Here is a 15,190-nt window from a genome sequence, read left to right as displayed (position 1 = left end):
CTGAAGAATTTAAAAATAAAATCAAAGAATTATAATTAATATTTATACATAATGCAAAAGAACATTTCAATTTAACCACAAATGTCAAGGCAAAATTATTAATGGCTGCACAAAATTAACATAGACGTAAAATCATTTTATTTTAAAATTATAATTTATTTAGAATTACGAACCTTAACAAAGAACCTTAAGAACCTTATCCGTGCAAAATCAGAAGCAATTTTGGCTTGCAAATGCAAAATTAATAAAAATAACTTTAGTAAAGCATGCGACTCTGCAAACCATTCCCTTTTAGCGCATAAACTTGACCTTTTAAGGTTTCCACCCAACCTCCTGAGATGGATTTCTAGCTATCTTTATTCCAGGTCTCAAAGAGTCCTCTTCAAAAACTCCCTCTCTTTACCAGTAAAGGTTCCTTCGGGAGTACCACAGGGCAGCCATCTAGGCCCCTTACTCTTCACACTCTTTATTAATGACTTGCCTTCGGTATTAAGACACTCTCGAGTACTTATGTACGCGGATGATGTTAAACTCTGTGTCCTGTATAAGGGCTTTTTATTTCATTATCGCTTGCAATCCGATCTCAATAGCTTTCAGTCATGGTGTTGTGAAAACTTGTTACTCCTTAATGCCTCGAAATGCAAAGTTATGACATTTCATCGTTCTAGCCCTTTGTTGTCTCCCTATACCCTATTTGGTGGTTCTCTTGAGAGAATTGCCCTGGTGGATGAACTGGGTGTTATGTTAGACCGCAAGTTAAAGTTTTCCGAACACATTTCTACCATGGTAAATAAGGCCTTGGGCGTGCTTGGGTTTATAAAGAGGTGGTCAAAGGAATTTGACGACCCCTATATAACAAAGACTCTCTATACCTCGCTTGTTCGTCCGATCTTAGAATACGGCTCCAGTGTATGGTGCCCTCAGTACAAAGTACACAAGGACCGTATAGAATCAGTACAGAACAACTTTTTACTCTTTGCTCTGCGGGGCCTCAACTGGGATGAAGGTGTGAGACTCCCATCTGACTCTAGTAGACTGCTATTAGTAAACCTCCCATCCTTAGTTAACCGTAGAAAAAGGCTTGGTGTGATTTTTATGCACAACTTGATCAGGGGTGACATAAACAGCCCTGATCTGTTGAGCCGCATAAACTTCACAATTCCTATTAGACTTACTAGAAATTTGATACCGTTGTTCCTTCCACTTTGTAGATCGAATTATTCCTTGCATGAACCGTTTAGGGTCTTATGCTCGGATTATAATTCCCTCTCATATCATATCCACCACTAATTCTCTTCCTCTTATTAAATTACTAATCCTTACACACCTTCATAGTAATTAGTAATTAGTAATTGTAGTGGAATTTTTATGTTTATTTTGAATGCATGTCTAGTTCTCTTAGAAACTTTCGTGCTAATCTTCCTCGAATATTGGTCTAACAGCTATCTTTCCTGCATGCTCGCGTAACAGCCTTCTGCTGGTGTCACACGGGCCACTTGACGGTGCAGTAATTGCATCACCTCTTGAAAGATGCAGTCATTGCATGTCAACGTCCACGATAAAAAAAAACAATAAAAAAAACTTCACCTCTTTGATTTATAAAACGAAATTGTAATCCCCACGGGCCTGTTAAAGGTTAATCAACATCAACATATGCCGTCTCATTCACACTCACTATACTATGTGCCTTTCACTCGCACTTATTGCTAACATACGTTAAGGGACTGACTTTTGCCGACGAAACCACCTTAAATCACCATGTAGCATCATGGCTACGTAAATGTTGCTGGTAAACTGATTTCAGCTATCCTTTTTGCGACTCTGGACAGCCGTTCGACATTGCCATAGCATAGCCATTGAAATAGCCAGCGCATGATGCAATTATACAAGGTGGTCTCGTGGGGAGCCGAAGTTCGTTCGTGTTGTCCCTTATCGTTAGTGCGTGTTTGCTTGTTGATGTAGAAGGTTGTTCGCGGACGAATTTTTTTATAAAGTTTTAACCCTTAGGTGCCACCAACAAAAAATGACATACTGCACTTTTTGCCGAAATCATGTTCCGGGAGTAAAATTTATTCATGCTCCGAAATGTGCAGTGAAGCGGAAGTTGTGGGAACAAAGCCTCGGGTGCAGCCTTGGCGCTCATTCTAAAATTTGCGACACTCACTTCAAAGCTTCCCAGTGGAAGTCTGCACCTAACAAAGGGCAGACTTATAAAAGGAGGAGATTGATTGATAACGCCGTTCCGGATAGAGAGGACGAAAGTTTAAAAGATGGTTTCGTCAATTCGAACACGCAAACAGAGTAAGTTTACCGTGTGAAAATATATAAATAAATGTAAATAATAATGCGTTAGGTTAATGCAAATAATAATGCAAATGCTCTGTAGGGACGAAATGATAAATCATGCAATGTTCAAGGAAAACGAGTGCCTGAGACAAAAGATTCGTGCTATGGAGGTGGAAATGCATCGCGTAAGCCAGCAGCTTGAGGACTCGCGCCAATTAGAAAAGTCTCTTGGAAAAATTTTTACGAATAATCAAATTAAAATATTAAAGAGTGGTGGAAAACGACAAAAATTTAATTCGGAGGACATATCTGCGGCAATTCGCCTTCATACCGCAGGCGCTGGAGCGTACAACCATCTTTATAAAAAAGGATTTCCTTTACCTAGTCGTGCTACGTTATACAGATGGTTATCTGAAGTAGAAATAAAGACTGGCACCCTGGATGTGGTCATTGACCTTATGGAAAATAAGGAAATGGTTGAGGCCGACAATCTTAACAAATAAATATCCATGGAAAGGCAGAAGCAACGTTTGCTTGCAAATACAAAACTATTAAATATAAAACCATAAAAAAACTTCAATTCTTTGTATTATAATAGGAAATTTTAAATCCCACGGGCCTGTTAAGGGTTTATCAACATCAACATATGCCGTCTCACTCACAATCACTATACTATGTGCCTTTCACTCGCACTTATTGCTAGCATACGTTAAGGGACTGACTTTTACCGACGAGACCACCTTGCATATTTGCATCATGAGCCAGCGGAGGTGGTGAGGCACCAGCGGCCACAGTGGCGGAAAACAAGAACTGTATACCCGCCTCCTGGTGCTGTGCCGGCGAAAATGACGGCCCGGCGGATCAGTTCATCTGCCAGTCCGGCGAGTGCAGCGAACAAGGATCTAGTTTCCGATGGTACCACCAACTGTGACTTATGTCCACGATAAGGCCGGCTGCTGCCAGCGAAAAGAAACGATATGTGCCCAAATTCTTAAGCTAACAATACCTACTCCCTCTTCCCACAGCGTTGCATACCAGCCGTCCTGCTCTGGGAGAACTGTGCCGATGGAGTGGAAGAGTCGACCGACATTTTCTTGTAGCGGCGCATGACTCCCGCCTCGGATAAGTGGTCATTTATGAATCATAAATGATAATTTATGAAAACTCTGCTCGGACTAGTCGGCGGCTAATCAACGTCGATGCAAGCCGGACAACCGATTACCGAAAAAACGGGGCTCGTAAAATCTAAAACTGAAACATCACAGAGCTGGTGAAGAAAAGCAGAAAATAATCTTGTTTGTGGACATGTCCGCTTTCCCGGTAGCGCAGCAGTGAAAAGGAGACGGCAACATGTGGCAGTCTGTTTTTGCCATGCTTCGACTTTTAATTCTTAAATTTGTTGGTCATTTGCTACTGCATCAGTGCTGCCGACTTTTTATCAGAAATAAAGCTATTTCTAATTTGAAGAAAAGAAAAAAAAGCTGACAATTTTTTTAAAACCTAATTAATGGTATTAACAATTTTGTATTAAAGTGATATTTAACATGTATTTTATATAATTTTCATTAACTCATCCAGCTCTGTGGGGCTAGCTTCTGATTCGCATACGTACGAATTAAATGAATTAAATTCAATTAATTTAAAATTATAAAATGAATATCGCTACATTTGCATTCAATTTCTGAATATTTTCAACTTAAAGCTAATCCAAAACTTAGCTAATTCCATTTTTCTTAACGAATAATATTTTGTTGACGGAAAAAGGTCAACCTATTTTAGAATTTCTAAATTATCTGGTAAACTGGCAAATATCGTTAAAAAATAATAACATTTTCTTACTTTTTATGTAAGCGGTGGCAACATCAAAAAAGCAGCTCTGACGGGAAAAAAGCTTAATCGGCAGCACTGAATCTAGCTAATGGCGGCTCTCGAAATCTGTACTGGTGTACGACCGCAGCGAAATACTATAAATACAGCTCAGCTGCTAGCCCTGCCTTCATTTATTTGTTCTGACTTTCGTGGCAGCATAAAATTTTCATATATCTAAGTTTTATTAGTTACTCAGCGTACACTGGTTGTAGTTGAACTTGGTTGATATTTTCTTGGCATCCGGGTTGCCGGTTGCGGATGGTTTTGGTTTGATTTGGCTGATTCGGTGCTTGGTGCGGGGGTTGTTCGCCGCTCGGTGCGGCAATACTGCAAGTTCTCCCTGGGGAAGAGCTGTTTATTCCAAAAATTTCGATGCAATGATCAGCCTGTCGAAATCGGCACCTCCGCACCAAATTGTCCAACACTTTCTCGCTGGTTATTTGCATGTCATAACGCCCAGTATTATGACGCCCACGGGCGCTACGACGCTTTTAAAAGCACACTATAAAACTATAAGAATGTCGCTTTTTTCTGGAGGACTTCTGTCGTTTGAAGGCGTCATATCTCCGGCGATTTTGAGCAAATTATGCCGATACACAAACAAAAATAGAACGAGGGGGAACGTTGTGAGTTGCTGCGGACACCGCAACTCTACAGTTATACCCGATACTAAATCAGTATGGCTCTCCTCCGGCAGACGCCGCTAATATTAAACGACACGACAAAGAGTGCGTGCGAGAGAGACAGAAAATCAGTCCGAGCGTGACGTCGGGCGCTACAAAATTGATCCGATCTGATCCAGATTCAGCAATCTGATAGATATGGTCATTATCTATGATTCTGCGTTTTTAGTTTTCTCGAGTCTGCAATATTGTGGATGCAACAGATTTTCGTTGCGGAAGGGGGTGGGGCGAAATTCTGAGATATATGTACGTTTTATAGTGAGATCTAACAGGAGGGCGGATACTATATTTGGTTACTCTAGCGTTAATAGTCTCTGAGATTTGTGGATACCCCAGATTTTCGTCCTTTGCGGGGGCGGAAGGGGGTGTGGCGAAACTTTGACACAAAACGGTCAAGGTCCGATATCACAGGAGTGTGGATACCCAATTTGGTTGCTCTAGCTCTTATGGGTTCTTATGGGTTGTGGGGGCGGAAGTGGGCGGGGCAAAGTTTTGAAATAGTCTTGTTGCAGTGACATATCACAGAAGTCTGGATCCAAAAAAATCGTTGCTCTAGCTCTTATAGTCTTAGAGCATTAGGCGCTGAAGGGGACGGACAGACGGACAGACGGACGGACGGACAGACGGACAGACAGACATGGCTCAATCGACTCGGCTATTGATGCTGATCAAGAATATATATACGATTCCTTCTGGACGTTACACACATCCACTTTTACCACAAATCTAATATATCTCAATACCCATTTTGAGTATCGGGTATAAAAAAAAACTTTTTCTTAATTGAGCATATATACATAGCTACTGCATGATTTATGAATAGCGTTTTTATTAGGAAGTTAATTTCATTAAGTAAAAATTTTTAAAGTATTCCGTGCTGTATTTAAAATAATATAAACGTATTATTTAATATGTAAATATGTAGATAATTTATTGTTATTGAACATGTGTATAGAATATAATGTTATAGATAATTTTTTTCGGTGCAATAGGCAAAGCGTGTGAGGCGTTAAAAGGTCTGCATCCCAGCATGAGTTTTTACGCCTGTTGCTTTCATTTTACTCAAGCATACAAGAAAATACGCTAAAAAAAACAATACGAAATCTTACTTTTACCAAAAAGAAAAATTGTCCAAGGACCTAACCTTCTAAAATGCGAAGCAATAAACTTAAACGAGAAGCTCTTTTCTCCATTTTTAAAATATTTTAATAGACAGTGGCTTAAAAAGGTGTATTTTATTTATTGTTTAATAATTGAGTTGTATTTTACTTATTAATGGTTAACCATAATTTTTATATCCGTGTTGGAGCGGTCAACTAGAACCACGGCTCAGTAGAAGCTTATAATTTGAATTTTGGAAATAAAATCCGAGCAAATGGGCACTTTTGTAAATTTGTTCAATGTCTTATTGATGCGAATATGAAAAAGTCGCAAGTTTGCTTTACTCTTTCAAAATGGTGGTAATGGAAATCAGACAGTTAAGTTAATCATTCAAAATAATATGTTAGCTCAATTATTTTTGTCTTCAGGATCGCCCAAAAAAAACAATGAGCGCAATGGATCTTTTTGAAAGAGGTGAAATAAATATACAGGGTTCTCTGACATGCACTGTTTCCTTAGCTGACCGCTTTTCAAAGCAGGGCTTCCTTGAAGGGGTGGATATTTAAGGCAATTTAACTGAAATGTCTTCCGTAAACATTTGTGGTACATGTTGGGATCAAATTGTGGCCCACAACCAAGCAAAAAACGTCTTGGAAGAAAAAGAAAATATAAAGTCTAAATATCCAAGCTGCAACCAAGATCAGGCGGATCCGGGAACACATAGTAGACTTTTCATTAAGATCTTAGATATTGCATCAAAAATTATTTATTTATTTACCAACAGACGACATCCAAGAAGATGCTCAGCAGCACATGGGGCCTGTCACCTGCTCTAATCAAAGACTATACAATACCAAGATGTTGCATGAGCGACCAAAAAGCTGTTCTATGGCGGGTCCTAACATTAGAACCCAAAAGGCACAAGGGAGCGCGCGGGGTTTCAATTCCGTTTTCGCCTGTACTTCGTCTCTACCGCGACCCCGCTGCCAATCGGTTTCGTCTGTTCGGCAATTCTGGACTCTCTAGCCTCAGCACCGTCGAAGCGATCGCGGATCGCCGATGTCTTTGGAGCGGCACAGTGGGACCTTTGGCCGTCTCAGCTTGCTAAATTAGTTAGTGAATATGAGTTCAATAAATATTTGCATTGAGTACTTACATATATATAAACTTTGAGTGCTTATATCTCCTAAACTTAAACTATCTTGAAAATTTGATTGGAAAATTCTCTATTAGATGCGTACATTAAATTTATCTAAAGCACTCATACAATTTTTTTTACTATTTCGGCTGAGTCCCCACCGTGCCGCGCCAAAGACATCGCGACTACGCTGCCCTACGGTTTCGGCACGCAGACGATTCATATTTTGTTTTTGTATTCTTTCTCTCGAGACACACCGACTCGACGCTGACCGAGGCATTGGCGAAGCCGAGTAGCGTAAAAGAGAATTGAAGTAATAGCCCCGCGCGGCCGTACCATGAAGCGTCAAACGAAAATTGAAAAAGAATTTGTTCCTCATGCAACATCTTGGTATTGTATAGTCTTTGCTCTAATGCACTGGAGCCTTAGTGTGGTGGCAGGCTACTGAAAAGAAGACATACCATAAGCTTATGGAAAAGACTCAGCGACAGGCTCTGCTCTGTATTACAGGGCGCTGAGGTCAGCCCCAACAAAAGCACTCGAAACTGTACTCGGAATCGACCCCCTGGACATTCACGCTCGCCTGATTGCGGGAAAGGCAGCACAACGCCTCATAGCATCAGGAAATCTATCGCCACAAGGATACGGGCACAGTTCAATCGGCAGGGAAATGACCAGATCAACTGATTACATGACCCCCCCCAACCTTGCCTTGACGTCAAAACAACCACATCTTTGGGACCTGAAGACTGGAAAATTGGAAGGGACCAAACTGAGCACCGCAATATATACACAGACGGCTCCAAGATGGACGGAGGAGTAGGAGCGGGCCTATACTGTACAGACCCTGACCCCTGAGCTACCGGACCAATGCAGCATATTCCAGGCAGAAGTTTTTGGCATCGGGAAAGCAGCGGAGGTCGCTCTCCTCACAGAACGAGCACACGATGCGGTCAACCTATTCGTCGACAGCCAAGCGGCGATAAGATCCATGCAGTCGTCAGTGGTCAGTTCCAGAAGTGTCTTGCCGAGCAGGGAGGCATTAGACATCCTAAGCACGACAAAGACAGTGCGGATCTATTGGGCTCCCAGCCACCAGGGCATCGAAGGAAACAAAGCGGCGGACGTACTAGCTAAGGAAGGCGTCGTGCTGGAGAATAGGAGAACCGAGAACGTGCCTGTCTCCCTTAGAACGCTGCAAGGCGATCTAGAGAAGCAGGCTAGAGCACAGACTGATAGAAGGTGGAGGAGTACCACCACCTGCAGAACCTCGAAGATAATGTGCAAGGAGCGCAACGAGAAACTAAGCCACTACCTACTGCACCTACCACGAAAGGACTGTAGATTGCTAGTGGGAATACTAACAGGTCACTGTCTGGCTGCTGCACATGCAGCAAAGCTAGGCATCACCAACAGAGACAGTTGTAGGAAATGTGAGGAACCTGGGGCTATCGAAACCCTGGAACATCTCATCTGTAACTGTCCGGCTCTCTCAAGGGCAAGGAGGAGAAACCTGGGCGCCCCAGTGTTGGCATCACTGGAAGATGCCTCCAAAAGGACGCCACAACTGCTGGCCTATGCTAAAAACACCTCGATTCTCGGGGACTTTTAAAACCACATTAACACTCCCGCGACGGTTCATACAACCCCCCATCCGGATAACTAAGGGCCATATTGGCCTATGCGTGGCCCCGCTGAGGGCCGTCCGGGTTAACCTAACCTAACCTACCAACAGACGTCCAATAGAGGCGCAATTCCGCAGGTGAAGCAACTCCGGTCGGTTACGGTGCACCAAAGTCGAAAAGTCCTATCGCCACGATGATGTGAAATCGTTAACAAGACCCATAGCCTGATAACGAGCAGCAGACGCCTATCAATTTAGCAGGCGTCAGCAGATCATCGGCGGCTGAGCGTTCTTCTCCCGAGCGACTCAACGAACCTTGCGAACCTGGGATGCCTTAGTTTTCCAAACTGAAGACCTTGATGGAGATGCGCTTGTTGCGTGTCACCTGCTGGTGTACGGGAGCCACTGGGGGTGCTCCGACTAGCCCGCCCGGAGTTGTCGCTGCACTCCTGCATCTCAGCCTTCATTTGTTCGCTTCGCAAGCTACTGTTACAGTTGGCGAGAGCGAGCGCCCCAATAAAGTAGAAAACAAACGTAAAAACCCCGTTTTATGAATGTTTGAATTTGTGTATCGAGCTAAAATCAGCTGAGAAAAACCTTTTATCGATTTCGGACTTCAGTATTTCACTGCATGTGAATGTTTTTATACGGTCACACTGATTTTCTTGCCGTCACACTGATATCATCCCTAGCAAAAGCATTTTTGCTGGAGTCTACCATTTTTATTTTAGTTAATAAAATATAAATATTTCCTCTCCTTATTTCGGTTGTGCGCGTACATAAACTGCTAAAGAACTATCTTTCTAACGTTATCCGGGTGTTGAAGAGCCAGCTTGCTGCGAGAAACGACCAATTTCCAACGCGATTTTCCCATTTAATTTTTTTCCACCGTACAAAATTTTTTGTGAGTGAAGAGCCAACCTTGAGAAACACCCAGCACAGCAGTTCCAATAGTTTCGCTTGCTCAATTGCTCATCTGTGGTAAGATTTTCTGCCAAAAAATGTCAGCCAACGATTTTGGATGAATATTTTACGTGTGTCTTTGCGGAATATACATTTTCATCCAGTTGAAATGCGTGCTAAGTGCGACTGTGTGGTGTGTGTGAGTGTGTGTGTGTGTGTAGCGCAGTGATAGTATGTGTGCGAGTGCCTGGCTCGAAATTTTCTTTTGTGTAAAACATTTGTAAGGTGCAACTGTGCATGCAGCTGTATTGCGTATGTGGCTGTATTAGTGCGCCATCCGCATGTGTTAGTGGCCTGACTGCGGCTACGGCTGCTGCTTGTTGTCTTTGCTGTTGTTGTGCGTCATAGTGTTGATTGGATGAAAGTATGTGTTGTCCAGTGTGTGTGCGTGTAGTTGAGTGTGTGTGCGCGTAATATGCATTCCAACGGGGTAAAATGAGGGAAAAAGAAGAGGAAGAAGAAGCCTGTCCCGTCCCGTTTCTATGTGGCGCCCACCGACGCCTTGTTTATTTAGAAATCTTTCCATGACAAAAATAATACAAATAATCATGCATACACTATCGTATTACCCGCCAATAAACGAAAGACGCGCCTCCTCGAATTGGGGATGGAGGCATAGCCATAGGATCCCGGACCTCCGACTCTCTGGCGATCTTCTGTCTGTCCGTAAATCGATGATGAAATTCTATAAATTTAATGCCAACTTGGTTATGAAATGCGCATTTCGGTTGACAGCGGGGAAAAGCAAACCCCAAAGCGACAAAGGGACAAGGGGGCCGCACAACCAGCGCCAAAGAGAAACGGGGGCAAAAAGAAAGTGACCGAAGACTGAAGATTAACGTGAGACCAGACCTAACTCTTCTTGGTACTTCCTGATATTATAGAAATCGTGCTCACGAACGAACATACTATATTGTTAAGTCGACGAGGCCTGCAAGGGGAACGCCTCCATCATGGACAAGATGCGTATACTGAAGGAAAGTCGCCCCGAAATAATTGTCGGTGGCAAATATCGGGTCATACGCAAGATAGGTGAGTGCCTGCCCTGCCACAGATGCAGATCCAGATCCAGATCCACCGCCCGAATGCAGATCCCCGACTAATGCAATCCAAATACTTATTCTGCTCTCCAGGCAGCGGCTCTTTCGGTGACATCTATCTGGGCATGAGCATCCAGAGCGGCGAGGAGGTGGCCATCAAGATGGAGAGTGCCCATGCCCGCCATCCCCAGCTGTTGTACGAGGCCAAGCTGTACCGCATTCTGAGCGGCGGCGTTGGCTTCCCACGCATCCGCCACCACGGCAAGGAGAAGAACTTCAATACGCTGGTGATGGACCTGCTGGGGCCCTCGCTGGAGGATCTGTTCAATTTCTGTACGCGCCACTTCACCATCAAGACGGTGCTGATGCTGGTCGACCAGATGATCGGTCGCCTTGAATATATCCATCTCAAGTGCTTTATCCATCGCGACATCAAGCCGGACAACTTCCTCATGGGCATCGGCCGGCATTGCAACAAGCTATTCTTGATCGACTTTGGTCTGGCCAAGAAGTACCGCGACCCCCACACGCGCCACCACATCTTGTACAGGGAGGACAAGAATTTGACGGGAACCGCCCGATATGCTTCGATCAATGCCCATCTGGGCATCGAGCAGTCTCGCCGCGACGACATGGAGTCCCTCGGCTATGTGATGATGTACTTCAATCGCGGCGTCCTGCCCTGGCAGGGCATGAAGGCCAACAACAAGCAGCAGAAGTACGAGAAAATCTCAGAGAAGAAGATGTCAACGCCCATCGAGGTGCTGTGCAAGGGTTCGCCGGCCGAGTTCTCCATGTACTTGAACTATTGCCGCAGCTTGCGTTTCGAGGAACAGCCAGACTACATGTACCTACGTCAATTGTTCCGGTATGTGGATATCCATAATAATTCTCTCTATAGATCTACATAAATAGATACCTTTATCATGTTGTATTCGTTCCTATATCTTCTGTGCTCTACACAGCATACTGTTTAGGACGCTGAACCATCAGTATGACTACATTTACGACTGGACAATGCTGAAGCAGAAGACCCACCAGGGTCAGGCGAATCCTGCAATACTCTTGGAGCAATTGGACAAGGACAAGGAGAAGCAGAACGGCAAGCCGCTGATCGCGGACTAGGGCGATGACGGATATCGCGGGAGGTTGTTGAATAAAAAATGAAAGGGGGGGAAACATACAAAACACACACACTATAAGAGAAATGAATATGAAATGAACGCGGAATGGAGAGCGGAGTGGAGTTGAGTTGGCCAAGGAGCGGAATGGATAACGATAGAGAAATACACTGCGAAGCGAAATAAGGAAGAGGAATCATAGGAAGAAAAGCAGAATCCGAAACAGAAACGAGTAAAAAGCAAAAATGGAGAAACGAAGTAATACACATTCGGGACATAGGATGTTTCGTAATTAATTAATTTAAATTCAATACTAAAAGAATAAGGAACAAGCCAGACACAGACACATACACACACACACACACATTCACATACCCACACACAGTACAACAGTCCCAGAAAAAATACAGATAAAGACGAGATGACGATGGTTCCAAGAAGTGAACCAACAGCAGACCAGGATCCACAGATTGCACAGATCATAATGCATACACACTCACGCATAAGCATGCAACACAAGCTCACACACCCACAACCACACCCACTACACAACAACAACAAACACACTTAGTATAACAAATTTACCAGATTTAATGTAGAAGCGGAACAAAAATCGTAAGCAATTTCGTGTATATACATATATATGTACATAGGCATATATGTAGACCAGATATGTGCTCATACTATATATATATATATATATATGTATGCAGGTAGACCCATTTTGAATTGTAATTGAAAATTGATTGATTCGATATCGAATTCTCTCGCACCATTGCTGCTTGTTGATTCAACAAAGATTGAAATCGCATCCAATCCCATATATACCATCCCATATATATCATGCGATCATGCGATAACGATAGCGATGTATCCCCGCATGTATATGGAAACGATACGATACGATATATAACAATATTTGAATTGATTTCAATCAATTTCCACGCCACTGCTTGATTATGGCTGCGAATCAGACTCAATAACTAATTGAAATCGCATCAATAAATAAGCAGAGAATAAAACAGAAAACAAAACAACACAAAAAGAAGGGAAATCGAACGATAAAAGATTTAAAAAACGTAAAAAACATAAAGTTGCCGCCAGGAAGCACAGCAAAGCCAACTGGGACGACGAGGGGGGAAAGCAGTAATAAATACAGCAAAAGATGAGTAAAAACAAAACAAAAAAAAAACAAGAAAAAACATCAAATAATAATAATAAAATAAAAAACAAACAAAAAAAAAACAATGAAAAAGCCGAACGCAAAACTGCAAAGTAATTTTGCATAGTAAGCAGTAATAATTATAAACATAACTTATATTTAATTTTTTGAATTACATCAATAAATATGTTGAAATTATGTACATCGCTCTGTCGATCGGATCGATGGGACGCCCCGATGCCCCGGATTTCTGTAAATTCGCGACGGAACCTTCGAATGACACCTCGCCACTAAATAGACAGAGAGAGGTAGAGATGGTGCGAGGATAGAAGAACAGCAAGAAGTCGATGCAGGAAAACGTCAGGCACAGCCTTTAATCAATCGATCGTAGATCTAAAGAACTATAGCGAATTACATACCTATATATAAACCAATTTGAAATCTGAAAATCGTGCAATTTCGAGGAAGAAAACTACCGACACATAAATTTCTTTGAAATGTCTGAAAATATACATAATAGTAAATCCCAAACATTTATAAAGATTATCTATCAATCCATAAATGAGGCATCCAAAGGCATCCCGTAATAGTCATTCAAAACTCAAAAGAAAACATTACGATTCGCGCTAAGAATCAAAAATGTTATAGGATGTTGTTATGTTGAAAATGCATACCACTTTGAGTGAGGGTAGTAGCTATTGTTTTGAGATCTAATTGTCGAAGGAATGGAATGGAATGGTTTCGACCGATCCTATAATTTAACGACATTTTGAACCCGTTTCTAGCTATGACCCATCGAGTATTATGATATTATATGCAGGGAGGGGGAGTGGAGCTCTTCTTTAACAGGAAGACCAGCAAATACATTTTCATCGGAAAACAGAATAAAGGATTCTATTCTGAAGCCATTCACGACCGACCTGCCGTTGCCTGGGATTCCATCTATTTTGGATACTATCATAGTACAAGGATTCGGTACCACTGAAATTTTCGGACCTATCAACAAATAAAGATTACAGTGCAGTGCCGCAGTTTGCATGCAATTCGCACAGGTAAAATGAAAACTTGTTCGACTATTAATTAACGATTACATTTGCAGATGGAAGCATGGAAGGATATGCATACGAAGACAGCCCCTATAGAATGTATATAGAGAAAAGAAGTCATTCCTTTTTGGTTCTCAATGCCACTGCATTCTACTACTCGCGGATTACTTGGGACATCCTTGGGACATATTTATTAACTGTTATTTTGGCCACTTTTCTGTTTTATTGTTCTTAATTTGTGAATCTGCATACATACAAATATGAACATTTTTATTTCCTTTCTTTTTATATTTATATTTTCATTTTATATTTACGAAAGAAATACATACTAATTCGTACAAAACTAATTTTCTATAGGTTTAAATTGAGAATGGAATACATCATGAGCATACCATTAAGGCAAAAGCAATTGCAACTGCAAATAAAATATAAGCTCAAACATAAACATACATTTTTTCAAAAAGCCCGCGCCATGTCGTAGTCAGTGCCTTAATCGTTATCAATAGTCGATTGATTTCGATTGCCCCCCTCAAGGAATATTTATGATTTATTAATTATCTGAATTAATTAATTAAATGGATTAATAAATACAATTTGTACAAATTACAGTGCTTATAGTTTCTGTGCGGCGCTTACCAACACTGCTCACCACTCGGCTCTTTTTCGCTCTCTCTTAATCGGTTAAGGGCTCTCTTTGAACCGGTAGGCAACAACGAGCTCCGTACTTTAGTAACTGTACTTGGATCCATATGGTGATGATTGGAACTGCATTTCCCAACTATTGAAAAGGTGAACAGGGAAATATACAGTTCTTGTTTAGGAGCTGGAGCGATTCGGTGATATTCGGGGAAAATTGGCCCTGAATGGTATCAGGCTGAGCCACTTTAATAGCCGAAAGCTGCCGCAATTATTGGAGAATATTAACACGACACATCCGGACATTCTATCGCGGCCGTTTCCTGCCATCGTGCATTCAGCAGGCCAACAGCAGCAATGTTGGTCACTTTAACGGAGCCCAGGGACTAGTATTAAAATTGGTATTGATAAGTTAATTTTAATAAGTATTTGATATACACCACATATAATGTATCCATATAAACTTAGTTTCTCATGTGTTGGGTTTAAATATACCGCCACATTACGAACCGGTTAAAACG

General features: G+C 42.0%; 1 protein-coding gene and 1 long non-coding RNA gene across 2 annotated transcripts; both read left to right on the top strand.

Moving 5' to 3' along the window:
- Positions 1–1,874: 1,874 nt before the first annotated feature.
- Positions 1,875–2,430, top strand: LOC117184449 (uncharacterized). Its single transcript, XR_004469814.1, has 2 exons — positions 1,875–2,301; positions 2,387–2,430. It is a non-coding gene; the product is annotated as an uncharacterized lncRNA (long non-coding RNA).
- Positions 2,431–9,339: 6,909 nt separating this feature from the next.
- CkIalpha (Casein kinase Ialpha) lies at positions 9,340–13,296 on the top strand. Its single transcript, XM_001355345.4, has 4 exons — positions 9,340–9,682; positions 10,549–10,696; positions 10,798–11,572; positions 11,670–13,296. The coding sequence occupies exons 2-4, from the start codon at positions 10,618–10,620 to the stop codon at positions 11,827–11,829; spliced, it is 1,014 nt and encodes a 337-aa protein (XP_001355381.1). The 5' UTR covers positions 9,340–9,682; positions 10,549–10,617; the 3' UTR covers positions 11,830–13,296.
- Positions 13,297–15,190: the final 1,894 nt, after the last annotated feature.

This window comes from Drosophila pseudoobscura, chromosome X (assembly GCF_009870125.1).
Source record: "Drosophila pseudoobscura strain MV-25-SWS-2005 chromosome X, UCI_Dpse_MV25, whole genome shotgun sequence".
In the NCBI taxonomy this organism is placed as follows: domain Eukaryota; kingdom Metazoa; phylum Arthropoda; class Insecta; order Diptera; family Drosophilidae; genus Drosophila; species Drosophila pseudoobscura.
Note: the sequence above shows the minus strand (reverse complement) of the source record. Positions and strands in the feature narration are given on the sequence as shown.